Below are 26,553 nucleotides of genomic sequence, written 5' to 3'. Positions count from 1 at the left end.
CCCCCATAGGCGGAGATAAAAGCAATCATGCAGCAAAGGCCGGATTTACAGACTCGATCTCCGCAACGGAGACTGACGAGTGGAACCCTTGCTCACTTAACCCAAAGGGGAAAACAATCTCTATGCTATTCTGTCACTTCCCACCGCCTGTCTCGGATTAATGACTATAGCCGGCCGTCGAGTCAATCCATTGCGCGTCCATTACTTCACTTGTTCCACCCCACGGTTGAACAAATTGCGGACAGGAGATGAAGAAGAGAATATGGCTGCCTAGCATATTCCGTAGGTGATTGTTTCCTAACGTGGGAACCCATGTGGTTCCATGCGAGTAGCCCAGCCTTGTAGGGCTGGCTCCAATGATATCATTCTTGCTGTTGATGTCATCGGCGGGATAATGGGGGGGGGGTGGGGTTAAGTAGATAACAATAGCCTCATGTTTACTTTTCACCGACTGTCATGTCAAGATAAAACTTTTTGATATTTGGTTTGAGTGGATGCGATTTTAGTCATGGAGCCAACCGAGAATTTTGCAACTGCAGACCATACTGCGTCTACTGCGTCCACTACAATCTCGACTACAGCGACTCAAGGACAGGCCTATGATGCGCCGCGTAATGATTCCACGGCTTCGGAGAGCTCACTCACGAATGTCACGAATAGTATCGCTAGTGTCGCGGGAAATTCGATCAACGAGGCTAAGAACAAACTCACAACTGCGGCCACCAATGAGTCCGTGCAGAACGTTTGGGAGCAGGTTCGCTCGATGGCTACCGGAAGTAAAAACGAAACCCAAGGTGAGTTCGTTCATTCTCTCCCCAATAGTACTTTGTTGGGCTAACAATATTTTGAAGAAGTTGATACCTCACCCAGCCAGGACGAGATCGACCTTATTGACAAGATGGACAACGAGAAGATTGCCGAGTTCCTCCGAGAAAAGAATAGAAGCGATGCTCGTCTACCAAGGAGAAGATAGTGGCTTATGTGTCAACTTTATGAGTAACGTCAATCTCACAGAAGAACCGCATTGAAAGAGAAACAGCCAAATATGAAGTAAAACGTGCACCCATGTGGATAATATATGCTCCCTGAACTCCCACAATTCCACGCGACTCTACAAAACCGCTCTGAATCCCCTGTCCGAACCGCGATCCAGACCCAAAAAGTCTGCCGCTTGGCCGAGATGATCAATTCCCCAGAAACCCTCCGTCTCGCCCTTGGTATTGGTGCATTCAAACCAAGGAATGCCAAAAGCACCGGATTTAAAAGCTTGATCTGTGTTCGCCTTCAGACGTTCCTTGACCTCTGCGTGATTCATCTGTGAATCAACAATTAGCATGTGACAATATACCACCAAAGTTGAAGTCCAGAATTCACGAACAGCTTGCAGAATTTCCTGAGTCCCATCTTTCCCCAAGACACTCTCGAGCACCGGAGTAAACCCTTCGACCTGTCCGATCTTAGCATTCCCCTGCACCCAGAATGAATGATAGAGGGCCTCGATAGTCGGGATAAGCTTCCCCGGCGACTTCACCGAGACGGCACAGAGCGCGCGTTCCGTCGCCAAAGTCAACGGCGGGAAGCCTTCCGGGGTGCTCTCGATCATGGGAACGGAGAAGTAACGCGCCCAACGGAGCCGTTCCTTTCCGATCCAGACATCCTTGTCTAAATTTAAGAACAATATTAGTCCTGTTATGGTCAAGGTAGATGGTATCCGAGATGATCTCTCACTCTTAATCTTCACGGGAGGCGTATTTCCGCAGGCATTCATCAATCCTCCCAGGAAGATGGGGACATAGGTGACATTGCACTTGGCGAAGACAGGGGAGTTCTTCCGATAGTGTCAGCCAGCTCCATCCAGATACATATAGACTTAGTTGGAAATGGATCTTTGGGTGTTATAATGTATTGCCATAATGGCACACATACTCTCAATACATGGAAGGCGATATACCCGAATGGGCTAACAATATCCAAATATAATGTTATCCGGGGTGCAGCCATGGTTTTTAATGTGGGTAGCGTTCAAGCACGCCTTGGGAACTTGATATGGTTAATTGAGATGGAGTTCAGGGTCTGGAACTGCAGGTCGACTTGCTGCCCCCGCCCTTTTTATACCCGGAGGGGATGTCATTGGTTGGTCGGTTGTCTGCTAGTCGCCTATGCCGAGGTTCGGATTTTGGACCCTTTCTATCAGTCATGTTGGGCTTCATAGTATCTGATCAATGGTTAATGAGTGACGCGCGGCTGAGATAAATAATTTGGGGCTATGGATTTATCGTGATTAGTGTTTTGAATTAACATGGGCCGGTTGAGCGTTTCCTTGGGACAAGGATTTGAGGGTCCTAAGGTACTTAAATATGATGTCCTCAGTAACAGTATAGATCTCTTGATAGGAATGATAGGTATAGTGCACCTTCCTTGGGGGGTCTACGAGTGTTTGTTTACATGCGAAGGAAGCTGCGAACAAGCCATGGCCTCGCTCAAGATCCATATGGAAACTACACGCTCAATGCTTTCAACCATTCAAAGAACTACAAGGTTACAGTGCAGACATAATATTTGTTGCATATCTTCTCCTCGTCTGACTTATTTTAGTATATGATATGGCTGCATCCGCAAACATGCGCAGCTCTGACACGGCCTCATGGACGGACAAGAACCAAAATCCCGTGGGTGCGCGTTACGCGGATACGTCAAGTTCAGATTCCTCTGATGATTTGTTTGCGGATTTCAGTGACTGGTCGGACTCAGCATACCTGCAGGACTCTGTGACTCGAAGGCGACGACATGGTGTCTATTTCCATAGGCCTCCGGTTTGGGTCTCCAGTTCGGCTCAGGCGGAGGATCAGGCTACGGCCTTTGCAGGCTGTAAAATGTGTTATAAATCCGAGGAAGAGTGTAGTTGCGATAGTGATAGTCTCCGCAAGACTCTGGACGCCCTGTATAAGGAACGTGGGTCTAACCCTTGGTCAATAAACCATGACCACGGCGTCTTCTGCAAAGTGACAGCTGCCACCGCGGATACCCTTGCTAGTATCGATGCTAGTGTGTCAGTATCAGCGGGTGTTCCACTTCTAGTGAGAGATGTTATTGCACTCGGGAAATGTATGCCATACTAATTGATTGCGTTCAAAGGTAGGCTGGGAAACTTGCAAGCCAAAGTGGCGCAAATCAACTTCAATCACTGCGAGCAGCTGGCTGGACCGGCCTTTATCTTCAGACGAGCCTTTGCCGAACATTCGCCCATCAGAGTGTTCCTATCATCAAGTGAAACCAGGTCTTTGCACACGCTTGAAATTCCAAAAGGACATACGGCTTGATGCTGGGGAGAGATGGGCTCTACAAGAAGGGTCACTAGTCATTTGCATCGATCCCTCGTATACTTTGCTTGACCACGAACGACAGTCTGATGAATTCACGATCGTGGACGGCGATGTCTACGTTGTTTGTCGCATATATGCAGATCTGTGGGCTCTTTGTGTCAAGGCTTCGTTCATACCTCCGTGTGAACCTTCTAGTGGAACAATGAACGACTCTGTCCGTCTGGGTTTCCTTCCTCTCTGTGCAGTGACATTGGCGGCGAACTTTAGTGCCTTTTCAAGGAGATGTTCCTGGGATGCTCGTTGTAGTTCAAACGAGTCGAGATATCCTGGGAATGGGTTGCCCGTCATGCCTCCATCTCGTTCTCACAGTCTCACTGCTAGCAAGCAAATTTTCAAAGGGACCAAGCATCGCCTCATGTTACCTGGTATAGCCTATGATGCCTTTCACAATACATCCTTAAGCAGTGATTCGGATTTTATACCTCTTGACTCTACCCTTGAGCAAGTCCTTTCACGAGTAGGGAGCCAGAGACGTCGGCCCATCCGCTCAAGAGGTCGCTTTTCCCTACACAAGATTTGGAACGATGTAAAGGCGTCAGGCATCTGGAAGCACGATCAAATCAAAGGATTGCGGCCTCATAACCGGAGTTCAAAAACCTAGATGTCGGAAGGGAGAGTTCGAACCTATCTAGGTAGAAGGTGAAGGAGTAGTTTCCCACCAACCGAGAATTTGATGCGCCTGATTAGGACGTCTTGGTAGAAGCCATCGAAATACCCGAAAGACCATGGAAATTGACAGCTTGGATAGATTTGGGGAATTTATTGCACCAAGGAACTAATTCCTAGTCTCAAGTTGCAGAGTATTTGTAATTGTGGAAAAACGAATGGAACCTTGTGTTGTGAAACGTTGACCTTCCAAAACAAGTTCATATACTATTGAGGGGTATTTTATATCTTTCGTAAGCGAGGTCTCTTTGCTATGATAAATCTTTACCTAAGCGCCCAATGCTGAAAGCCGATGTGCGAGTGCATTTACGCAAAATCGGCGTAGACATATGCAGTTATAAGAGTGCCGTAAGCTACCGAGTAGCGATAACTACTCCATGGTTAGCCATTATGTATGTGTTAAAAATGACGAGAGCGCATTATCCCGGCGGCCAGTTACAGCAGAGCGGAAAGGGCCCAAAAGAAAAGTGAGAAGTAGAAGCGGGATACGAAACATACTGTCATCCCGTAGCAGCAAAGTACGACTGCGAAAGAGTGTTTGTAATATCCTTTTGAGTCAGGCGAATTGCTAATGAACTGGGAGGCCTTTTATGTCGCGATGGGCTTTGGGTGTCTTGTCTTGTTTCCATAACAATATAATTCAATCTGGTCAAACTGGTCATGTTGCGAGGGCAATTGCATACTGTCATGATGCAGATTGGAGAGCCCTGACGACTGCATTAAGTCAAAGAAAACGGTCTCACTGTCATGTCGTCTCTTCAAAGCCACAAGAATGATAGCATCCGGTGATGACTGAACGAGACGGTCCAGGACCGAAACTAGAGCAGGTAAACTGTCTGCATTGTAGGTGCAGTCTGATACAAGGACCAAGTCGATAGAGTCGTTACAAAGGTCTTCTGGGAGCGCTTCGTCCCAGTCCAAGGTTCGATACTCAAGGTTGGAGGACGGTGTCGGTTTGGCAACTGCTATGTTTTGTGTTACTATCTCTTCGACCTCTGGTAGGTCTGTGAGTAGGGCGGAACATTGAGGAAGCATTTGCGCTAATGCTATCCCGACGATACCGCATCCTGATCCCAGTTCGATGACACGAAGAGCGGCACTGCGTTCTAGCTGTAGTAGTTTTGAAAGTAGTGGTACTGTGATTTCTGAGTCTCCGGTAGCTATCTGCTGGAGATAGATTACTGATGCAATGGCTGCATCCCTGGTTTCTAGTCTTAGAGCCACGGGTATAATATCGGAATGGAAAGGCCTCACCAGATATGACGGGCAATGCTATTTCCGGTTTCTTCCCATATTCTGAGGTCTAGATGACCCTTCGGCCCAAAGCGTCTTTCGACAAGTTTCTCAGCTACCAAGGACTCTGGCCCACCAAAAGGTGCGCTCCATCCAGAAATCACTAGAGGAACACCGGGGTTCCCTAGTAGATTGTCTGGAGAAGGCGAATGATGCTTTCGACGATCAGCTGCAGCAACACTCAGAACAATGGCATGTTGGGAAAGCTGTGGATGAAAAGGTCCCATTAATATAGCAAGTTCCCGTTTGCCAGCTTTCCAACTCAATGGCTCCTGATGTAGAACCTTTTCCGAATCCTTGAGACTCAATGATACGACTAAATCCACGTCCTGTGCTAGAAACGCATCTCCTAAGTCCGTGGTGATGCAGATAAGCGCGGAAACAGACAAAGACCCCGCTTTCTGCTTCTGAATTCTTGGGGTTTTGAGAAAACGAGTGTAATAAACCATGATGAAGGGAGATATATCTATATTAAGATTAAGACTAGTTGGGCAAATCGATGGCTAGGCTCTGTGTACTATCTTTGGATAGGCACGTGGTCGGCTGACTAAGGTGAACCGATGACATCGTGAAGATCGGAGGTTGCGTTCCTCAGGCCTCATCTCGACCCCAGGATCACTTCGACTCGCGTACTTTTAATGGGATATCTTAGAAGTTTCCGGACGGGCATAGGCGGCAGCGAAAGATCCCACTGACTATCCTGATAATTCAATGGGGCCTCTTAGGTGACGTTGTAGTGACTTGTGCACACCGCACCTAAAGCCGTTGCGTGACGGTTATCAACGAATCAACGACTATCCAAGATGATGCGACCCAGAGACCCCCGTGTCCGCCAGACCATCAACCAAATATCTCATAACCTCGAAACTGCAAATGAGACGGCCCAAGAAGGGCTGTATACCTTCTCCCATCACTACATCCTACCATGCTTTGCGACGATAGGGAACTGCATTTACGCATGTGCCTCACCTTGCCTCCCGAGCCGGGAAGACCAGCTTCGTCGTCGGCGCAGGGGCCGCGCCGAGGCAATTTTTGACTTCTATGATGATTGGGACAATGACGATGCCGACGACGGATTACTGGGGTGGGGTACTGATGAGCTTGATCGCTTATTAGCAGGCAGTGGGTTGACGCGTGGAAGTTCTGAACAGCCCCGCAGACAACGGAAGATGAGTTATGGCACGCGACGGGCAAGGAGAAAAAGTAGCGTGTTAGTTCCAGATGATCGGAATGATCCGACAGTTATTCCAAGCTCGTCGTTTCTGGGTTTCCTGGAGCGCTTCCCATGGAGGTTCGGGGCCCGAGGTTTAAGGTATCAGCCCTCCGTGGCTGACCTGCAAGAGCATCCTACCGGACTGCGGATGCATGCGCATGAAGACGAGCCTCTGATGGAGGCAGAGGAGGAGAATGAAGGACCGAGTTCCATTGGCAAAATCGGAAGGTATCGCAGTTCAACCCAGTCATCACGAGAAACTGTAAATTCTTTGAGTTCGCGCGGTGATCTGATCCCTAGCGATGAGGAGGAAGATGCAGTACCGTTAGATGATGAGTTTGCTATGGCGTTGGGCAGCCGTCGAGGGACTGGTCTGGAGTCGGAAGATCAGTTCAGTGATAAGCCTGCGAGTATGAGGTCTGTATCAGGCTCATTTAGCTTGGCATCAAAAGAATCGAAAAAGAAGAGAAAGAAGCGAAGCAGTCGACTACGATCCCCTCAAAACTCTTATATTGATGTCGCACAGGATATCACCGCTCCATCAATAGTTGACCTACACAAGGAAGAGGAACAAGCAGAACGCCAGGAAGAATCAGAGATCATAAGGAAACGACTTGCTGCGCGACAGCTGGCTTCAAGTCGCGGCCTGAGTCAAGCGAGAGACCAGGTATGCGAGTGTAGCCCGCTTCCACGTTATAACAACGAAAGCTAACACGACGAACGTCTAGTCCACTCCACAACCCCTTGTACTTCCCTCTCCAACTGTCTCTACAGAGACTGCTCTCCCTGAACTTTCCGTTAATACTCCTCTCGAATCAGCAGGAGAAAGTGAACTCTCCACCGGAAGAATGTCTGGCGATTTTTCGCAGACAGAACCATTCCCGCCTCTACCGCTGACATCACCGGCAGCAAGTGAAGGCCTGGAGCCTGAAGGCCAGCCGAACTCAGCAGGAAACAACAAAGAAGATCCTCCGAATCATTGACCTGACAGCAACTAATAGTCCACGTAAGGAACTCGACACACCGACATCTAAGTCGAGTGGATCTTTGGCACCAGAGCTCATGTACAGGTAAAGCAAGGTGCCGTGACATCTTGTGCTATGTGGCAGCCATATAGCTTTGTACAGTATAACGACTGATGAAATGACATTTCTATACCCGATACGATCAAAAATGAATGAAACGTACTAGGTTCTTGCGCTTTTACATTGTAGTTAGTAACCTGAGCTTTGAAAGAGAGGGATCTTTTTCTAAAGACAGAAAGATAGTTCACAGTCTATTCTCAACAAACGGTTGTACTTGATAAAACAGTTCAATCATAGTAAATAGCGATCATTGCCCGTTGCTTTGCCATGACTGAAAGTTGGATTAAACCTTGACATCCGTACACCAGCCAGCTGTTCTGTGGAGCCCCACTGTTTGTTGGGGTCGAAGCTATTCGGACTGGTGGTGGTCAGACCATCGGTGTACCGTGCTGACGACATTGCTGGATGCTGCGAGAGCTCAGCCTGGGTCGAACCGACCGAAGGCCCTTCGAAAAGCCACGACGGGTTTGCGAGTGACATTATCTCTTGATCGAAAATTGTCCATGAATGATCCAAATTGGGTGGCGGGAAAGACAATTCATGGTTCATATCAGGCGGGGTGTGCATGCTCTGCATGCTGGACTGAATTCGATCTGCAAGCACCCTATGAATGCTAGGTACTGAGGGATCACTTCGTGCTAGACTGCTGATGTGTGTTTGAATAAGACTCAGATCTAGAAAAGATGAGTATGTTTAGAGATCTTGCTTAGAAGAACAAGCCTTCCATACCATCTTGGCATATCATACCGTCCTCCACACCCCGCAAGAGGAGCATTGCGGCCCATGTTATCATCTGTATCTCTTAGCCTTCATTGGCGGCCTAATACTGCGCTGTAGTACGTACTATGAGGTCCCAGTTAGACCATATACTGGCATCGTCTTGGCGAAGTCGTAGCACGGTCCGTGCTGATACTAGCAATTCATGCCTTTCTGATGGAGTAATGTTTGTGGAGCTCATGTCAAATCCACGGGCTGGGTGATAGATCGACAGCACGTATAGTTTGTGAAGGTGGTATTGTAGAAGAATGAGAATTCCTTGGCGGTCTGATGGAGAGGGTTCTTCGGAAACAACGTTAGCACACTTTCACGGGAGGCCGAGCAAATCGGTGCCTACGGGATGTCCCATTATATCGGACAAGCCAGTCATCTAGCCTCCTTGCCCAGAGTCGAATAACTCTAGAGTCTTCATCTGTGAAGGGTGTACGGACATGACTTGTGGCGTCGATTCCAGTCGAGCTAACGAATGACCATATAGTAGGTAGGCCCCGTCCCACGAAATGACTGAGTCCCTGGTGCATAATCTGTGTTAGGCCTCGATATGCATCCCCCTCGTGGCTGTTTAGTTGTTGGAGAGATGGAGTCGGTGGTTGTCGAGGTAGCAGAGGATGACACATATGCATGGAGGCATGTTCGATATCAATCACCTAAGGTAATTAGCACTGCCTAAGCACCACAGGTACTATGATTTTACCTGAATTCCAGACAGTAGACCGCACCAGTCTTGAGCCATATCATTCAAGTCAGTTGGGCAACTGTCCAGCAAGAGTCGGTAGGCAATTGCTATCCACTTGTCAGTGGTCTCAATGTAGGCCTCGGACACGAGACTAGCCATTATAAGGCCCAGGATGTTTTGGAACGTCTTGTCTTCATCTTTACAGCTTAGATGATTCCGACCTGCAGGATTTGATTTAAATCCACCGAGGGCATTTGGTAGGGGAATTGGGATAACCAGCTCAGTGATGGCATCACATGTGGCTACAAAATACTCACCTGCCAACGATGCAAGTTCCTTGGTTGGGTTATGGAGTGCAGATATGTAGAGCACGGAGGCAAGCAACAGGGGCGAAGGGGAGGAAAAAGCTCTCTGGTCCTTCAAAAAGTGCAGTAGTGGTAGATTGTTGAGAAATCTATGTTTCAATGAGCTTCCGCCATTCGGAAGAATGAGGATAATAAAGCAACATACGTTTCCCATAGACCCTTGACTGTGGAATAAGACCAAAGACTATTATCTTGTGGTGGGCGAGTAATGAGTCTGAGATGCCTGGCAGCTTTCGATAGTTCTGAATTGGGCATGCTGGTCTCTTCGTCTTGATCCGAATCGACACTGACCGTCCCTACGGCATATCTTCCCTTATGGATTCCTAGAATGGCCTCAATTCTATCCAGCCGGTTGAGAACGGACCCTGCAGTTGAGTCAGACTGTGCCAAGTGAGACAATAAAGTTGTGCATTGTCCACCCTCCGATAATGACACAATCTCATGGGCAGCCGCAGCCTGGAATCAGTAAGCATAATACAACCCCAGCCATCACTCTGAGGATTAGCGCCAACATTAGATCTAGGTTTGAACACACAAGCGGCGTTTGCATGGCGACATCGACGACATGGAGGAGTCCCATCGACCTCACATTTCATCTTGAAGCCTGTTAGTACATTGTTCGCATGACGAATGTATCTCACTAGCGCCTAACCTTCAACCTGCGGCAATTGACTATACACTGTTAGGATCTTGGCAAGTGTTGCTTGCATGCAACATAAGAGTCCACCTACCGCATGCTTTGGTAGGCTTGGGGCCCAGCACAATGGCATCGCTTTTCTTCATGATGACGGGCACAGTGGTATGGCATGGTATTGCATCGTTCTCTAGCACCTAGTCCTGTGAATAGAGTTCACTGAGACCATGATCTAGGATGGAAATGTAAAGCCCGAGATAACCAAAATACTAGACGCTGATAAAGAAGGAACGAACAGTAGACCACGAGATCTACATGACCACGTGAGAGGCACCACAACAATACATGGGGGTTGTTACTCGTCAGTTGTTTTAATTTTGTTTTTGATCAGTGAATAATTAAATTATCGCCGTGGTCTTACGCTCACTCACGGGAAGTATCACGTTCTTATGTATGTAGTACAAGGAAGGCCATCTTTTCTGTTACCTCGGCCATCCACGGAACAGAAAAGATTGTTCCTTTCTCCTTGAATTATTACAACCACGACTCTAACTTTGATACGGCTTAACTTCCAATGCCACGGCACGGAAACAGGTAACACACACCTCACTTTCAATGGAGATACCAACAGGTGCCATTCGTCCACAAGGTGTGTAATACTCTGCCTGATATGTTCTCACGTTTTTAGTCCGCCCTGCGTAAGCTGACAGAGATTTCCAGGGAGGGTCTGAAAAACGGAGATCAGAAGTGTACCGTTATGAGGTTCACATTCTGGTTGATCTTGCGCTTGATTTTTGTCTTTTCCTGCCCATCAATAGGGCAGGAAAAACAGCCATCTACCGATCATGGAGATGAAGACCGGTAATGGAGAGGGTGTTTCTGCTCTGGAGACGCGCGTTCATGGTGTATTGGTTGTGCATGGTAGTACATATGCACTGACCAGAAAGGGGGAGAAAAAAAGACGAGTGGGGATAGGAGGTATAATACAAAGCAGAAGTCTATATACACACATAATAAACACAAAGGTCATATAAAAATACAGGGATATATGATACATGTGCTCATCCAAAAAAGAAAATCATGAACTGTTGATACCTCCCAGCATCTAGGCGGTAGTAGAGGCGTCCTCGGGATAGGCTTCAGCTTCACCAGCGTTCATGGAAAGCTTCCGCACGTCCCAACCCTCTGCCCAGTCCTTTTTCTCGCCCAACAGGCATACCGATTGCTGAGAGCCGTCCACCAAGAAAGTCTGTGCAACCTCATTAACATCCCTCGCAGTGACATCGAGGAGCTGCTCTCTCCAGCGCTGATCCATTTCATGCGTTACGCCGCTCATGAAATATCTGGATCCTTCCTCATCAACACTCATTGGGGCGTCCAGGCCTTGGAAAATACCCAATTTGGCCTCATTTAATTCCCGCTCAGACCAGGAACGGTCACGGGCGAAGATGCCGCTGTTCTGGAATACCTTTAGAGTATTGAGGGGGTTCGGGTCCCGGTAGCTGGTCAAGGCAAAAATACCCTTGACCGGACCGTTGCTGGCTGCTGCACCATACGCACCTCCCTTCTCCCGAATCTCCGGGTGAAGATAGTTATGCGTAAGGAGTTGAGAGAGCACACTAAGTGGTGCGCTGGATTTGTGAACGAATGGAACTGTTTGCATAGCCAGCCCTGAGTAGTAAACCTTGTAAGGCATATCGTAAAATGCTTTACTAGAAACTTGCTGCATTGACCCGGCATTCACAGATGTAGGTGAGCGGATCTGCGGCAAGCCAGCCAGCCATTTCTGCAGAACGACCTCGTTTTGATGTGCGCTACTCGGTTCACACACCATGCGAACACGGAGACTAGATGATTTGGAGATGGCGAAAGATTGGATCAAACGAAGTTTTTCAATCAATTCTGCCAGCCGTTCGGGGGAAGTCTCCGCATCGCGCAGGAGATTAGCAGTGGCTTGTAGCTGTGCCAAACCGGACTGCTGCTCCTGTACCCAAAAGCTGCGAGAAAGACCTGCAGCAGCAGCATTGAGGGCAAAGCGATGACCTGATGCGGCAACACTATCCAGCGCGCCATTTGTAGTCAGTCGTAATAATTCCTGGATCATAGCTGGCGCATAGGCACTAGTAAAGTCCGTCTCCGTTATAAGAGTAGTCAGAATTTCTAACATGTCGGGAATATTCTTATCCAGAGCGAAACCAGAGAACTGAAGCCCCTCATTAAACTTGCCTAGTTCAATTGGAGACGAAGTGTGGAATGCGGATGATGAAACCCCACCGGTCTTCAACTTGATCAGGTCTTCCCACTGTTCCATAGTCTTATTCGCAGTGCCCAAACGCATGATGCAGTCGTTGAACAAGGGCATGAGCAGTCGAAGGTCATCCGGAAGGTCTTCGAAAGCATTCAATGCTTGGAAATACGTCAGGCCATTGGTTGGGGCCTCACGCCAGACAACATCGATGTCGTCGACCTTCGACTCCCGCACCGGCTTGTGCTCTTTCTCTCGCGAAATGTCCTCAACACGCAGGGAAGGTAAGCATCCAAGGTCAGCATGTTGTGCCTCCTCTTGCGTCTTGAGTAACTGCAGCTCCTGCTCCCGGAGAGTAGAGATAGCTTTCTCCATAGATCCATGTTGCTCAACAAGTTGACTGAGCTTCTGTTCCTTCCGAACCATTTCCTGCTGGTCTAATTCTTGATGAAATGTAGGTGTACCAACCATGGTAAATGTCAGGCAACGATCATTCATCAGGTACTTCTGCATCAATGACTCAAGATAACCTCCTTGCTGATATCTCTTCTTGAACTCGTTGATGACATCATTCCAGGCGAGCTCCTTCATTGGGTTTACACCGTTGAACCATGAGGAAATGGTCTTCTCCATGACACCAATACCGAAGTTTGCTGTTTTGTGTCTCAGTGCGAGCTCTAGCTGGTGGAGGAAGCCTTGAACTTTCTCGTCACTGAACCCAGTAGAAAGACTGTCCTGATAGACCCTCTGAATAGCTTCTTTGACTTTTGGAGCATCCTCCTCGCCAACGCCAGTGAGGCCGACAGAGAATACGGGCACTTTTCCAGAGGTATCAAGACCTGTATTAGGAGTGAAGGACGAGCCCAAGCCGCTCTCGATCAATGCCCGGTACATCGGAGAGCCATAGCCATCTAGCAGCAAGGAGGACAGGATGCCGGCCGAGAACGTTTCAACAACCTCGCTTGTATCTCCAAGATACCAAGAAGTTGAAGTCTTATATTGTTTGTCTGCGTCGGCGAATGTATCAATAGGCCCTGGAATAGTTACGTTCAAAGGACCGCGGCTAAGGTCAATGGGGAGCTTGACGGAGGTGTCGGCCTCTCCCTTTCCAAAACCGTCCAATACATCACCAATCTGCTTCAAATGAGCACTGAGAGGCATATCACCGTAGGTCAAGAATTTAGCGTTACTCGGGTGATAGTTTTGCTGTGAAAATTCGACCAATTGCTTGTGTGTCAAGTCAGTGATGTACTGGGGATCTCCTCCAGAGTTGTTAAGCGCTGGAAAAATGCTCTCCCGATACTTAATATAGTAAAGATAATTTGCGTCTGAAATTTGGCCCTTCATTTCGTTATACACGACGCCTTTGAACAAGACATCTTCCGGCTTTCCGTCCCGAGCGTCACCAGCGCGTGGATCTTCCGGCCCCAGTCGCCATCCTTCCTGTCTGAAATCTTCTTCCTTGAGCAGTGGGTGAAGTGTAGCATCCAGATAGACCGATAGAAGGTTTTGGAAGTCTTGCTGATTCGTTGTTGCAAATGGGTAAGTGGTATGGTCGGCGGAGGTGAAAGCATTCATGAAATTCGAAAGAGACCGGGGGAGCATCTTAAAGAAGGGATCACGGACGGGATATCTTTTGAGGTATTTCGTATTAGCATATGATCTGTTTGAAAGCGGGAAAAGGTCTGTTCAAGACATCCTTTCTATATGAGCTTCAGCCAGGGAATTCTTACTTTTCGCTACCGCATAGCGTAGTATGTTCCAAAATATGAGGAACGCCCGTCGCATCGGGAGGATTGGTCTTGAATCCCACTCCAAACACATTATTCTTGTCTTCCCTTGCTACATGGAGGTAATCCGCATCTGTTTTGTCATGCTTTAACCGGACCGCAGTGAGGTGTAGCTCTGGAACGTGTTTTTTCTCTTGAACAGTGAACCCATGGAGTTGCTCTCCCACGTTAGGGTAGCTCTCGAGGTTAGTTACTGTCGACGCAGCTCTCCGAAACTGATTCCACCGAAGTGAATGATTGTTGGATCTTAGCCAGCGTCCATAGGTAGGCTGCCGCAACACAGGCACTCGGCTTTTGCCTGTCCCCAGAGAAGAACGCAACATCGCGTTGCACAATGTCAAATAAGGCAAGAACAGCCTAGAGATACTACTTATAGGGCCGCGGAGTTTTCTTGAGGTACCCTCTACCCTTGGTATAGTTCTTCACCCCGGCAAGAAAGTCCGTTGCCGTTTGTAGGGTACCGAAGGCAATAAATCGGAAGAACCACTCACACGTCAGCCGGACGGACCGGGTGGAAGCGTAAAACCTCAGGCACGCAACGAAATGGCGGTAGACGCTCTTCTAATGCTCCAGAGACCTATTTGAATGACCGTTCGGTGGTGTGTAATCGGTTTTGAGCAATTGGTGAAAATGAAAGCGTGGTAGTTGGAGAGGTTGGAGAACTGAAATGGATTGATGTTAATCATTGGTTGCCAAGAGAAGTTTTCGAATCGGGGTTAGTGCTGGTCAAGTGCGCAACATACCCCCTCTTACCACTCACTGGCTTCCATTCGATCCTCTCTTCCCCGGCAAAAGATTCCTCGAAAGACCTGCCGCTCCCTCGTCGATCCCCGCAAGATTGCTTGCTGCACTTTTACAGCATACACTGCTGCTTGCCCTCCGCTCGCGTGTTTTTTCCGAGACTCTGCAGAACTTGGGTTGCGTAGGATCTTGGTGATCCATTACCTCCGAGTTCTGCGAGTCTGGCAAAAGGCTACCAGGGTTCTCTCCGCTAGTGCTCGGCCTGGACTAAAGCGTCGCCCTCTCGAGACCGTCGAGAGCCTTCCTATCGGGGTAGGATTGGGAAGTGCCAACGAACGTTGCGAGTTTGCCCCAGTGCCACCGATTGGTTACGCCCGCTTCGCTCACCGTCCCGTCTGCGCATTTTTCAATTTCGTGGATTGGCCACGCGACCACCGCTGACGAGATCGAAAACCGCACAACCTACTCGTGCCTTATCCACTTGGTAACGGCCGACAATGTCATCTGCAGCCATGTCGAAAAAGAACAAAGGGAAGAAAGTGGCCGATCCGAATGAGACTTCCAAACTCCTTGCCGCAAAAATCTCGCAGCTGGAGCAGGATGCTGCTGGCGAGAAAGACCAAGAAGCGGAAATCGGTGCGTGATCTGCCTCCGGGGTTTGGTTCCGCAAATGAAATATTTGTCGACTTAGTTTTTTTCGGGTGTGGAGGATAGGTACTAACTGACTACAGAGCGTGAAGTTAAGAAAGCTACACGAGACCTGAACCAGCTCCTCAGCAATATCGAGTCTCCAATGACCCGCCTTGAAACCGTACATAAGAAGTACACCGAACTGTTGGCCGACATGAAAAAGCTGGACCGCGACTATTCCAAAAGCAAGAAGCGGGCCGATCAACTACAGAAGGATCAAGACAAGGGGAAATCGGAACTGAACAAGACTGTGACCATGAAGGATAAACTGGAGAAGCTGTGCAGGGAGCTCACGAAAGAAAATAAGAAAGTCAAGGTGGGTTGCTCTTGCCTGCAATGATTCCGATGCGGAAAATTGATGGCCTTTGCTCCACAGGATGAGAACAAGAAGCTAGAGGATACCGAAAAGAAGGCGCGATTGATCGTGAACGAGCGTCTTGATTCCCTTCTCTATGACATTCAAGACGTTATGGCTGCCAAGGGCAATCCTCGGAGTGAGAAAGTTGACATTGACCTGGACGAAGCGTAAGTACTGTTATCCGGCAAGGCAATGTATGTTGCTGAGGGTTTCGTGCTTTAGACTACGTGTCAAAATCAAGACCATTGGCGAGAAATTCGAAACGCGAGAAGTGCATTACAAGTCACTCTTGCGCAGCAAGGACGCGGAGCTACAGAGCCTCACTGCTAAGTATGAAGAGCAACGCCGTGCTGCCGAGAACGAGGCCGCCCGCTGCCGGGCTTTAAGTTCACAAGTTTCTACGTTTTCACATACCGAGGCCGAGTTACGCAGCCAGCTCAACATCTACGTGGAGAAGTTCAAGCAGGTATGGATCGAGATCGATGACCCGATTCGACTCTGGTTTTGATCGACTGGTAATAATAATATCGCAGGTGGAGGATACGTTGAACAACAGCAACGAATTGTTTCTGACTTTTCGCAAAGAAATGGAAGAAATGTCGAAAAAGACCAAACGCTTGGAAAAGGAAAATCTCACCCTCACCCGTAAACACGATCAGACGAACCGCAATATACTCGAGATGGCCGAGGAACGCACCAGAAACCACGAAGAACTTGAGAAGTGGCGGAAGAAGAGTCATCACCTCGAAGCACTTTGCCGCCGAATGCAAGCTCAAGGTCGTGGACAAGGTCTTGCGGCCGATCTAGACGGCGATGACGAGGGAACAGAAAGTGAATACGACGAAGACTACGAAGATGAAGAAGATGACGAAGGCATCAGTGATGATGAGTACGAAGACAGCACGGACCGGGACATGAACGGAGATCGCAACATACCACCACAGCAGCCTGAGAAGCCTGTGTTTGGACCGCCGCCACCACCGAACCTCTTGGAGGCCCGAGCCAACGGGAACAAGGCCGTGCTCAATGGATGTCACTGACGATTGTCCTGTTCTCCCGCTTTTTGTCTGCTTTTTGTCGAGTATGGTTTTCTTGGACCTATTGCCGGCCTTGAATGGTCAGGGTTCTCTTTGTCTATGTTGGCAATGTCCCAATCTGGCTGAGTACTATTACTAAATTTACATTCGGCAATTGGCCCTGTGAAGCTGGATTGGCATCTAAAGATGCGCACTGGCATGCTGTCTTGTGTTGTGCTGGGCTATGTTCCGTGTCGCATCTCTAATGTATGCAAATTTTGGGGCAATAGGGCTTCTTGCATGAGGATTGTTGCTTGCCGTTGCTCTCTCATGCTACTAGTTAGCTTTAGAAAGGCAGTAAAGCATGATCTTTCAAGTTTTGTTCCCTTCGTTCTGTACTTGTATGTACATGTGAAAACATGAATGTCTAAACGTTATCATTATGTTACTATGAAATCCACCTCAACGTTACCCAACAGGGCAGCGTCATATCTGAGATACTATTCCACTCAAAGCTTGCTAGCAGGTCCTGCGTTGATATATGACCCTCCTGTTCTCAGCACCTCCACGGCCTGCTGGACCATCTCCTGTACGATCACACCGGCGGGTTTAATCTGCTTGATAATACCCGAGACATCGCCCATCAGGTAAGGAATCTCAATGTCCTCCTTGTCGTTGTTGAAATCATGTTCAATAGGGACAATTCCCTTAGCCGTCAGCCGGGCGATTTCCTCTGGTCGTTTTTCCCAGTCCTTGATATAATCGTTGGGCAACATACGCAGCGGCCGACCAGAAACGACCAGGGTCCGCTTCGTCTCTCCAAATTGGGCCCCAACGACCGCCTCCTTGTGCAACTGACTAGCACTACTTTCCTCCGAGGCAACGAACCTCGTTCCGACCCAGACACCGACAGCGCCCAGCATCAGTGACGCGGCCAAACTGCGTCCATCATTGATACCACCAGCAGCCACGACCAGGGCAGGTTGACCCGTCAGTGGGCTCTTGTATTTCTTTGCCACGTCGACGACCGCCGGGACGAGCACGGAGAAGGGGATGTCGCCTGTATGGCCACCTCCTTCACCTCCCTGGGCGCACACGATGTCCACGCCCAGCTTGAGTGCCTTCTCGGCGTGCTTGGGTGCTCCGACCATGTTCATGATCAAGATGCCGGCGTCGTGTAGTCTCTTGATGACGCGCTCGGGGGGCACACCCACTGCGGAGACGAAGAGCTTGGCGCCATGGGAGATTACAACGTCGATGAGCTGATCCAGCTGACCGTGGGTGTAGTCGTGGTTTGTAGCACGGGCTCCTCCGCCAACCTGAGGTAGGGCCAGATCAACGCCAAAGGGAAGAGAAGGGTCCCGTAGGGAAGCCTTGAGTTCGGTCAACATCTCTGAAAGCTGCTCGGGTGTGTAGCCCAGACCGCCGACTGTTCCCAAACCGCCTGCGTTGGAAACCGCGGCCGCTAGAGGGGCCCCAGAGGCACGCGCCATTCCTGCCAGCAGGACGGGGTGCTGGATCTTGAGCAGTGAGCAGAGGGGAGTTTGAAGAGACATTGTAGTAGTTGGAGTAAACGGATATAATAGTATTGTCCAGGAGTAGAGTATAATAAGGTACAAAGGTATCGAGATGCTATATTCGTCAGTCAAGTACAGGGGTTTTTAAGAATAACAGTCTGAAGTCACTGTTGGCATCTCTTACCGTCCGGTACTCTTGAGCCGCGGCTGCTAGAAGTCTGGCAGATGGTCTTCGTGCCAGCAATGGCCAATGGGGTAATGTAGGGGCATTATTTAGGAGAGATATGAGATTTGAACAGCTTGGGGTCTGCTGCACGAATGCGGGGAAGCGGAGCCCTTAAAGCTGATGATCGCCAACCGAACCGAGGCTTCGGCTCTCTCGTTGCTCCATTACCCTCTCTCTCACCACATCTGACCCTACGTACTGTTAGTTATGCTCATCATACGCCGCTGTATAAGATTTCATAAACTTTCTTTTCTTTACAGTCAGAAGTCTATGATATCTTCCCACGAGCTTTATACATTTCTTCATAAGACCAATTGACTTGGACGATCGCCGATGCCATTTCCGAGCTTGGCTCCAGGATTGAAAGTCACTGAAGAATAGAGTGTTCGGTAATAAGTCAAAAGACAGGAACAAAGGTCTTAGGAGTATAACGCCATTAGACGGAAGACAAGATAGAAGATAAGCTACCAGCTAGAGCAAGACCTCCCTTAGAGTTGCAATACGGTTAGGACAACTGAAAGGACTAGGCTGGCTGGGGTTAAGCCAACATCTCGGCCAGCTGTTGCCGCCTGTGTCCTCTCCATCATCGCCTGTGTCTTTGTTGCGGTTCCAGTCAGGATGGCAACATTGTCTCGCGGGTTACTTCAGATCTTGAAATCAGTGAACTGCATAATTCGATGATACTGCGCACACGGAAACTCACGCTGTCACAGGTGGTGCGCCGTTAAGTTCAGCTGCCTCTTGTTTCGACTCGCGCGATAGACTTTGAGTGGCCGTTGTGCTTGCCACTGTCGCTGTCGTATCCACCACTGGCCTGGTCTCTGTCGGCTGAGCATTATTGACAACAGGTCCGGGTGGCGGCTGATAGCCTACTGCTCCTTCGGGGGCAGTTCCGAGCGACCCTGGTAGGCTTCGCTGAAACAAACGGTATGGCAGGCTGCTCACTAAGGCATCCAACTGGAATGATGCCGCAAGGATATATGGCAACATGCTGAGAACCATAAAACTGCCTATAAGACTGCCGAATGTACGTGATACCCTCATATTCGGAGAAATGGGTATATGCAACACTGCTGGTGATATATTTGACCCTTTTTGAGGCGGCCTAGAAAGCCCCTAGAATCCACAACAATTCAACCACTGAAGATAGTAGAGTTAATAAGAGGCACTTGGGATATTAAGAGGTAAGTCATTTGCGGCCTAGATAAAAGAGGCATATTATACTTGGGAAAGATGCCCCTTCCATTCCCTGCCATGTTCCTGCCTCCAATTCCAGAATACTCTCAGGAAAGGAGAAGGAAAGAACATGGCCAATCAAGTGAGTATTGCAGTATGTCAACAACCTTAAGGAAATGACCGATCGAAAAGTGAATCAAAGTTGATGAAGGAATGTGGCCTGTGGAATGGACAGCAGCGTGTCCCCTGCGGCTTGAGCCCATCCCTTGCAACTGTAAATTGTTCCTGTGACAACTTACCTATTACAGTCTACTTGAAATTGCATGTTGTTCCACCTCATCTCTCGGGTTCTGCACGACAGTTATCACGGACATGGGCATATTTTAGTGATTCTGGCAGTACATAACGCGCACGTTTCATGTCCAGAACAGAAGTCCAAATTAAGACAGTTGAGTGTTCAAAGCTCATGAAGGTATCTCTCTATGTTTTACAGTTTCCGCCATCCCCCTTGGCCAGTCCAAAGTTCGTATCCCTTCTCAGGTTGCAGCATATCGGCGCTGGGGCTCACTGTCAAGGCCAAAAACTGAAGCTTCAAACGGTCTTTCTTCCCGATTTAGGAATTCGAAGCATCCACTTTGTTCGAAATAGTCTGGAACGATCAACGTTAATTCAATCCATTGCTAGTCCATCATTCTAGGATGTCGGATCCGAGTCGATGTAGACCAATAAATTATTTGGTGCTGGTTGGTCTTTTGCTTGCGCTGCTTCAATCCGGTAGAGGCATGCTCTTTCTACTTAATTAACATATTGTTGCTTTACATATCAATTGAATGATTGGTACGGAGTAAAATCTATGAGATTTCATGTTAAATAGCTTAAAAAGCGCTCCAACGGCCTTGGCCCAAAGCGGTACTGTAATTACGCAGCCCGCGGAACGCCAAAAGACGCGTGATTCGCGTTGAACTTCATTTGCGACTCCGAGACAGAGCAAAATAGCACTCACCGTTCACAACAACAAACACATCTTACTTTTTTCGGGTTGGCATATAATTCTCTATTAAACGATTCCGGCCTTCCTGCTACGAAGGAGCAACTTCACAAGATGGCTTCCGGCAGTACAGAAAACCCATTTCTGCGCCCTCCAAGGTGTGCCCACCCATCCTGCGCGCCCAGCTGTATGGTCAATCAGTGACTGACAATCATTCTCCTCTTAATCGCAGCGACGAAGAACATGCACCCATCTATCGTTCCACCTCCAGTTATAACCCTCTCCATACCTTTCAATTGCCTTCTGGTCAGGAAAGACACTATCAACAACAATATGGCGATATGTACTTCTTGCGACTTGCCAAGTTAAAACCGGCAGTGGAGGAAATTGCGGTAGAGACATGGGAAGGATTCAGTGTAAGAATTGCCCGCTGGGTTTCCGATGGCATGGGGCGTATCTTGTGCGCAATCACACCACATGGACCGAGCATGTAGGACAGTCTCTGTCGAATGTATGCTAACACGTTTGGATTGCTAAACAGATTGCCGGGGAGCATGCTCGTCGCGTGGAAAGAGTGCTCGATGTAAGGCAAGGAGAGCTTTGCTGGGTTGCAGGCACAATCTACATGGACTTGCCATTGAAGCCCAACATTTTGGATGACCTGACGAAAGAGGCAAGTCGACAGTGTTCATTCCCGTACACTTGTACCTGCTAATGCTGTGGCAGAACTTTACATTAGCCCCTCCCCCTCGTCCGACTTATCTTGATCCTGCCCACCCCGAATTAACACAAATCATGCTGGAAGATGAGTCCGGTCGCCTGCGGTTGACTGGGAACATGCTTAGATCGACCCAATTGGCTACAGGAGCTATAGTTGCCGTGCTCGGGACTGAGAACTCGAATGGAGACTTTGAGGTTATCGATGTAAAGGTACCTGATCTGGCTCGTCAACCCCGTCGGTGGGAGAGGGATGAAAAGCAGTCTTCCCAGAAAGGAACCGGCAAAAGCAAGATTGCTTTTGTAAGCGGTCTTGGGATAACGGGAACATCGGGCGATACACTATCTCTGGAGCTCTTAACAGACTATCTCCTTGGCTATACAGGTTCCCAATTACCAGTAAATGATGGGAGTGCACCCCCGGAAGCGTCTGCAATTACGAGGCTTGTGATTGCGGGAAATTCTCTCGGTGCAAGCATGACGACCGACCCTACCGAAGATGCAGCTACTTCAAAAAAGAAAAGTGGACCAAAGAAATATGGCTATGATGCCTCTGCGTACAATGCTTCTCCAATTACCCAGTTCGATAACTTCCTCGCCGAGATTCTACCCAGTATACCTGTTACCCTTATGGCAGGCGCAAGCGACCCAGCCAATTTCTCACTGCCTCAGCAGGGTATCCACCGAGCTATGTTCCCGCGATCTAGGGCATATTGCTCTAACCCCACCACATCTGCGGGAGAAATTCCAGAGCCTGGATGGTTCGATAGCGTAACGAACCCATGGGAAGGTGACATAGAGGGATGGCGCCTGTGGGGTTCGAGCGGCCAGAATGTCGACGACATCCTTCGCTATCTAGATTTTGCGAATTCGAGTGGTGCTGTTGATGCTAATGGGGATGCCGAGGCCAGGGTTAAAATCATGGAGGCCATGTTGCGTTGGAGGTGTGGCGTCCCCACCGCACCGGATACGATCTGTGAGTTCTCTTTTCCCACGACAGTCTCTTGGAACGAAGTTACTAATCGATCAAAGGGTCCTATCCATTCCAAACACATGATCCTTTCGTGATGGAGGCGTGTCCGCATATCTTCTTCGCTGGTAACCAGCCACAATTCAAGACCGCGGTGATAGAAGGCGACGCTCCCCTGAAGCTGAATGGAACTGACACCGAAATGACCGGCACGGATGATAACACATCTGGCCCACGAGTCCGTCTGTTATCCATTCCTACGTTCAAGGAAACCGGTGAGCTGGTACTGGTTGATATCGAGACGCTGGAGGTAGAAGTCGTCAAATTTGGCACGTACGCGGGGCAGCAGGAAAAGCAATGATTTATATGTGAAACTAGGTATCGATGGTTTATGAGATACCCACAAGAATATGACATAGCTATAATATAGACCAAACAAGTATTCACCTATCGAACACGAGGACCTGTGATATTGATGCTGAAAAGGACTGCTCTTTAGGCTGTTTACAATTAGCATTTCCACCCCCAACCGAACTCCATGCAGTTCTAGCTTTGAATTTATAAATTACTCAAAAAAGCACCCATTCCCAGGACGAAAAATTCTTTCGGATACGATCCAGCAAAGGGGAGCGAACAAGAAAAGCATCAGAGTATGTTCAAGTGGCCCCAAATGCCAAGACTCGCGCATCAAAAAAAAAAAAAAAAAAAAAAAGGGTCAATTAATGGAATTAAATTCTCCCACTTTGGGCGCTGGATCTGATCTTCCAAAACCCGCCCCACGAAATATACAATCTAGACCAATTCTACGGATCACCCCACAAATCTACTGTAATATAGACGTTGTACCTCGAACATATAAAACTAGACACGGCTAAAAAATGTTGTTAAATGCCAAAGCTGGTACGCCCGCTTCCATCTTCCCTATCAATTACACCACCCACAATCACCAAGTTACGTACTCTAACAGATCAGTATAGCTATTTCGACATCTACGGTGCTTTTAGTGCCCTATTCCAAATGGCACGTCCCCCGCTACCATGAATGGATGAAAGATGAGGTATGTTTTACCTTCCATGTTCTCCTTAGATGCAATCCCCTCATACCAAAGGATAAGAAAGGAAAACCTACCAAAACTAATGCCAACCAAACACCAGGAAATCCAAGAAGCAACAGCCTCAGAACCACTCTCTCTAGAAGAAGAATACGCCATGCAAGAAAGCTGGCGCCAAGATCCGGACAAACTAACCTTCATTGTGTGCCAGCCCTCCCCCACAGGAACGGGGGGCTCCCCACTCCGCGATGAAGATGACAGCTCCGAGCGGATGATCGGGGACGTGAATCTCTTCCTCCGGGTTGACGACGGCGAGGAAGGGAACGCGGAGCCCCAGATCATCGGCGAGATTGAGCTCATGATCGCTGAGAAGAGCAATCAGCGGAAGGGGTACGGGAAGGCCACGCTGCTCGCTTTTCTGCGATACATCGCTGATCATGAAGCGGAGATTTTGGAGGAGTTTGTGAGAGGGGATCCGGCTGCTGCCAAGGCTCTAGGGGAGGAGGCTGGCGTTAGTAGTAGTGGGTGGAGGTTCTCGTGTCTTAGTGTTAAGATTGGGCAGGGGAATGGGCGCAGTTTGGGCTTGTTTGAGGGCGCGGGGTTTCGGAAGGTGTCGGAGGAGGCGAACTATTTTGGGGAATTTGAGCTCAGGAGGATGGATTTGAGTCGGAAGACTGTGGATCAGGGTCTGGAGAGGGCGGGGGTTGAGGGTTATGTTGAGTTGGAGTATAGTAAGTCGGCGTCCGTAGTGTGATTCTTTTGTCCTGTACTTCTGGATCAACGTGGTTTGATTTGATGATGGATTGATTGATATATTAAATCGTATCCCGTTTTTAGCGTCAAGTAGGGGGAGAGAAAGTGGATATCCATGGTCCGATCCAATGAAACGAACCATGACTCGCATTGGTACCTGGAATACTACGTAGTTGGCATTTGTACAGGAATTGAAGCATCTCTGGTCTAGGGTTTGGAACCTCACATGGTGTCTGATCACCCCCCCCCCCCCCCCCCCCCCCCCCCCCCCCCCCCCCCCCCCCCCCCCCCCCCCCCCCCCCCCCCCCCCCCCCGGCTAAATATGAATCCTCCTGCACTGACGTGACCTGATAATAAAACTCCCAACTAATGGTCGTCTTTTATAGTACAAGGCAGCTTATGTCTGCTACTGCTCATACCACTAAGCTGATCCTCCTCCCCCTCTCATAAAGGATTCGTTTTGGCCCCCCCTTTTTTTCCAAACATCCCGGTCTTTCTAAGCAATCCCATTCATTCAACACAGAACATTCCCACCATGAGATACCTAACACGATGGCGTTCCAGGCGCAAAGCACCCATTGTAGCCGAAAAATACCAAGCCCCGGACCCGGGCGAAACCAACCAGGCAACACAGTCAGATACCTTCTCCGGTCCACCGGCCATCCACGCAACGTGGTTCAATGTACACGACCGTTCGGATTTCCGGAACATCAGCATCAGCTTACCAGCTTCGATTGATAAGATCACAATTGCTATCGGTAATCATGTCAGAGATGGGGTGTACAGCATTGTCAGCATGAGCGCGAGCGCATACTCAATAACTGTTGTTTGTTCGACGGAGAAGTCCCGGGCTGAGGTTGCTGAGTTGGTGCAGAGGATGAAGGAGGAATTGGGCCAGAATGCGGTGATACCGCCGGAGGAACTGGTCTTGCTAAGAGAATGGGAGGAGAAATGGGGCGTGGTCGAAGAGCTGTCGACTATGGATGATGGACTGGATACGGATGTTGAACTTGATCATCGAGGTTAGTAGTACTGGGACCATATGTCCTTAGGTCCTTCCTTATGTGCTCTTATATTGACTGATAGAACGTGGATTGTTAGTGCTGAGTGCTTCACAAAGTTCGACAGCGCTATAACGTTCCATTTGGGAGATGGTGCCGAATTTGAAGTATAGGTTTGGACTGATGTATACCCTGATATGATTATCTTATTCAGTAAGATGCGCATACCGTTTGTCTTTCTTTCTTTCTTTCTTTCTTTCTTTCTTTCTTTCTTTCTTTCTTTTTTTTTTTTTTTAACTTTTACTTTTCTTTCTCTTGTTAGTATTTAAGCTATTATCTCGAGCCCATTCAATGCGAAGGGAAGTAACCAATATTCACATTCGAAGAGTAATAAAACTATGGACAGCATACATAACCACCGCTAATAGATTGTCAGGTAGGATAGAGGAGAAAGTCCTCTACATACTTCCCCACAAGGCATTCCCACCCCCCAAACTACCCACTGACATCGGACTCAAAGCTCCGAATTAAGCGCTGAAAACCTCAGGGCCAGGGATGGGGTAGCCATCGCTGAGGTCACTGTAGATGTCGAACAGAATACCAGGGTCAGTGTCCTTGTAGAGGGCCTCGCCGGCGGTACCTGCCGGGGTGGCATCTCCGCCGCCAGTGACCTTGATATTGATGCACTGGGGGTAGTTCTGAGCACCATCCTTCTGACCGGCAGAGTGAAGGCCGATGATCTCGTGGCGGAGAACATAGTTACCCTCTTGAACGGAGGCCGGGATGGTCACGGTCCAGCTGTTGTTGTTGCTGATCAAGTCATCGGTAGCCCAATGGCCCGGAGGGCTGCTGCCGTCAATCAAGCCCTGGGCCTCAATCTTGAAGAACTCGAGGCTGGCCTTGTCTACCGCGGAGCAGTCGCCGCCGCAGGGGGCGAGGTAATTGAGAACAGGGCCGTGGTGGCTCTCAGGCCACTCGGTCCACTGCAGTTCAATTTCGCCACCAGCAGCAACTTCAGCAGACAAAGCACCTGGCTTTCCCTCCTTATGGCAGATGATATCGGGGGACTGGTATCCAGTGCCGTCCACGAATCCGAGATCGGTGGCAGTGGTGGACCAGCCAATAGTCTCTGGGGGGTTATCCGAGTAGGAGTACTTGTCGACAAGGTATCCGCCATAACTTTTGTATGTGTTAGCCTCCATAACAATATGTTTGCGAATTC

The 26,553-nt window shown here is 48.9% G+C and overlaps 14 protein-coding genes across 14 annotated transcripts; 7 read left to right on the top strand and 7 right to left on the bottom strand.

Moving 5' to 3' along the window:
* Positions 1-430: 430 nt before the first annotated feature.
* On the top strand, positions 431-1,042 carry BDV27DRAFT_26848 (uncharacterized protein). The gene is made up of 2 exons (XM_032076173.1): positions 431-794; positions 852-1,042. The coding sequence occupies exons 1-2, from the start codon at positions 509-511 to the stop codon at positions 971-973; spliced, it is 408 nt and encodes a 135-aa protein (XP_031924689.1). The 5' UTR covers positions 431-508; the 3' UTR covers positions 974-1,042.
* Positions 431-2,065, bottom strand: BDV27DRAFT_132782 (putative 2-hydroxychromene-2-carboxylate isomerase). Its single transcript, XM_032067955.1, has 5 exons — positions 1,927-2,065; positions 1,729-1,828; positions 1,379-1,662; positions 852-1,315; positions 431-794 (listed from the first exon to the last, which is right to left on the bottom strand). Exons 1-4 carry the CDS (start codon positions 1,999-2,001, stop codon positions 1,112-1,114), a joined length of 663 nt encoding a protein of 220 aa, XP_031924688.1. The 5' UTR covers positions 2,002-2,065; the 3' UTR covers positions 431-794; positions 852-1,111.
* A 538-nt stretch (positions 2,066-2,603) lies between these two features.
* On the top strand, positions 2,604-4,246 carry BDV27DRAFT_166757 (uncharacterized protein; the record flags this gene model as incomplete). Its single annotated transcript, XM_032074274.1, has 2 exons — positions 2,604-3,077; positions 3,136-4,246. The coding sequence occupies 2 exons, from the start codon at positions 2,604-2,606 to the stop codon at positions 3,982-3,984; spliced, it is 1,323 nt and encodes a 440-aa protein (XP_031924687.1). The 3' UTR covers positions 3,985-4,246.
* Positions 4,247-4,637: 391 nt separating this feature from the next.
* Positions 4,638-5,791, bottom strand: BDV27DRAFT_160536 (protein N-lysine methyltransferase family protein; the record flags this gene model as incomplete). The annotated part of the gene is made up of 2 exons (XM_032073051.1): positions 4,638-5,250; positions 5,304-5,791. The coding sequence occupies 2 exons, from the start codon at positions 5,789-5,791 to the stop codon at positions 4,638-4,640; spliced, it is 1,101 nt and encodes a 366-aa protein (XP_031924686.1).
* A 163-nt stretch (positions 5,792-5,954) lies between these two features.
* BDV27DRAFT_132775 (uncharacterized protein) lies at positions 5,955-7,749 on the top strand. The gene is made up of 2 exons (XM_032067954.1): positions 5,955-7,222; positions 7,284-7,749. The coding sequence occupies exons 1-2, from the start codon at positions 6,146-6,148 to the stop codon at positions 7,536-7,538; spliced, it is 1,332 nt and encodes a 443-aa protein (XP_031924685.1). The 5' UTR covers positions 5,955-6,145; the 3' UTR covers positions 7,539-7,749.
* Positions 7,750-7,766: 17 nt separating this feature from the next.
* Positions 7,767-10,476, bottom strand: BDV27DRAFT_26724 (Zn(II)2Cys6 transcription factor). Its single transcript, XM_032076170.1, has 9 exons — positions 10,190-10,476; positions 10,111-10,130; positions 9,971-10,054; positions 9,604-9,914; positions 9,112-9,547; positions 8,755-9,064; positions 8,485-8,699; positions 8,370-8,433; positions 7,767-8,314 (listed from the first exon to the last, which is right to left on the bottom strand). Exons 1-9 carry the CDS (start codon positions 10,239-10,241, stop codon positions 7,872-7,874), a joined length of 1,935 nt encoding a protein of 644 aa, XP_031924684.1. The 5' UTR covers positions 10,242-10,476; the 3' UTR covers positions 7,767-7,871.
* A 685-nt stretch (positions 10,477-11,161) lies between these two features.
* On the bottom strand, positions 11,162-14,774 carry cym1 (pitrilysin family metalloprotease cym1). The gene is made up of 2 exons (XM_032076169.1): positions 14,071-14,774; positions 11,162-13,970 (listed from the first exon to the last, which is right to left on the bottom strand). The coding sequence occupies exons 1-2, from the start codon at positions 14,448-14,450 to the stop codon at positions 11,198-11,200; spliced, it is 3,153 nt and encodes a 1,050-aa protein (XP_031924683.1). The 5' UTR covers positions 14,451-14,774; the 3' UTR covers positions 11,162-11,197.
* A 443-nt stretch (positions 14,775-15,217) lies between these two features.
* Positions 15,218-17,048, top strand: BDV27DRAFT_26756 (taxilin). The gene is made up of 5 exons (XM_032076171.1): positions 15,218-15,504; positions 15,600-15,874; positions 15,935-16,083; positions 16,139-16,382; positions 16,450-17,048. Exons 1-5 carry the CDS (start codon positions 15,366-15,368, stop codon positions 16,954-16,956), a joined length of 1,314 nt encoding a protein of 437 aa, XP_031924682.1. The 5' UTR covers positions 15,218-15,365; the 3' UTR covers positions 16,957-17,048.
* A 329-nt stretch (positions 17,049-17,377) lies between these two features.
* On the bottom strand, positions 17,378-18,725 carry BDV27DRAFT_26814 (NAD(P)H-dependent flavin oxidoreductase). The gene is made up of 2 exons (XM_032076172.1): positions 18,634-18,725; positions 17,378-18,564 (listed from the first exon to the last, which is right to left on the bottom strand). Exon 2 carries the CDS (start codon positions 18,486-18,488, stop codon positions 17,442-17,444), a length of 1,047 nt encoding a protein of 348 aa, XP_031924681.1. The 5' UTR covers positions 18,489-18,564; positions 18,634-18,725; the 3' UTR covers positions 17,378-17,441.
* A 149-nt stretch (positions 18,726-18,874) lies between these two features.
* Positions 18,875-19,886, bottom strand: BDV27DRAFT_132767 (uncharacterized protein). Its single transcript, XM_032067953.1, has one exon. The coding sequence runs from the start codon at positions 19,717-19,719 to the stop codon at positions 19,375-19,377; it is 345 nt and encodes a 114-aa protein (XP_031924680.1). The 5' UTR covers positions 19,720-19,886; the 3' UTR covers positions 18,875-19,374.
* A 984-nt stretch (positions 19,887-20,870) lies between these two features.
* Positions 20,871-22,966, top strand: BDV27DRAFT_26714 (DNA-directed DNA polymerase delta subunit POL31). The gene is made up of 5 exons (XM_032076168.1): positions 20,871-20,997; positions 21,072-21,255; positions 21,381-21,512; positions 21,566-22,532; positions 22,589-22,966. The coding sequence occupies exons 1-5, from the start codon at positions 20,954-20,956 to the stop codon at positions 22,885-22,887; spliced, it is 1,626 nt and encodes a 541-aa protein (XP_031924679.1). The 5' UTR covers positions 20,871-20,953; the 3' UTR covers positions 22,888-22,966.
* Positions 22,967-23,244: 278 nt separating this feature from the next.
* On the top strand, positions 23,245-24,338 carry BDV27DRAFT_132762 (uncharacterized protein; the record flags this gene model as incomplete). The annotated part of the gene is made up of 3 exons (XM_032067952.1): positions 23,245-23,426; positions 23,504-23,583; positions 23,681-24,338. Coding segments are annotated over exons 1-3 (748 nt in total), but the record flags the coding sequence as incomplete, so codon positions are not given.
* Positions 24,339-24,651: 313 nt separating this feature from the next.
* Positions 24,652-25,612, top strand: BDV27DRAFT_132759 (uncharacterized protein). Its single transcript, XM_032067951.1, has 2 exons — positions 24,652-25,352; positions 25,432-25,612. The coding sequence occupies exons 1-2, from the start codon at positions 24,866-24,868 to the stop codon at positions 25,464-25,466; spliced, it is 522 nt and encodes a 173-aa protein (XP_031924677.1). The 5' UTR covers positions 24,652-24,865; the 3' UTR covers positions 25,467-25,612.
* Positions 25,613-25,740: 128 nt separating this feature from the next.
* BDV27DRAFT_166753 (lytic polysaccharide monooxygenase auxiliary activity family 9 protein) lies at positions 25,741-26,533 on the bottom strand (the record flags this gene model as incomplete). Its single annotated transcript, XM_032074273.1, has 1 exon — positions 25,741-26,533. The coding sequence occupies one exon, from the start codon at positions 26,531-26,533 to the stop codon at positions 25,859-25,861; it is 675 nt and encodes a 224-aa protein (XP_031924676.1). The 3' UTR covers positions 25,741-25,858.
* Between the last annotated feature and the right edge of the window lie 20 nt (positions 26,534-26,553).

The sequence above is a fragment of the Aspergillus caelatus genome, assembly GCF_009193585.1.
Source record: "Aspergillus caelatus strain CBS 763.97 unplaced genomic scaffold BDV27scaffold_167, whole genome shotgun sequence".
NCBI classification, from domain to species: Eukaryota; Fungi; Ascomycota; class Eurotiomycetes; order Eurotiales; family Aspergillaceae; genus Aspergillus; species Aspergillus caelatus.
The sequence above is the reverse complement of the archived record's forward strand: the minus strand, read 5'-3'. Positions and strand labels throughout refer to the sequence as shown.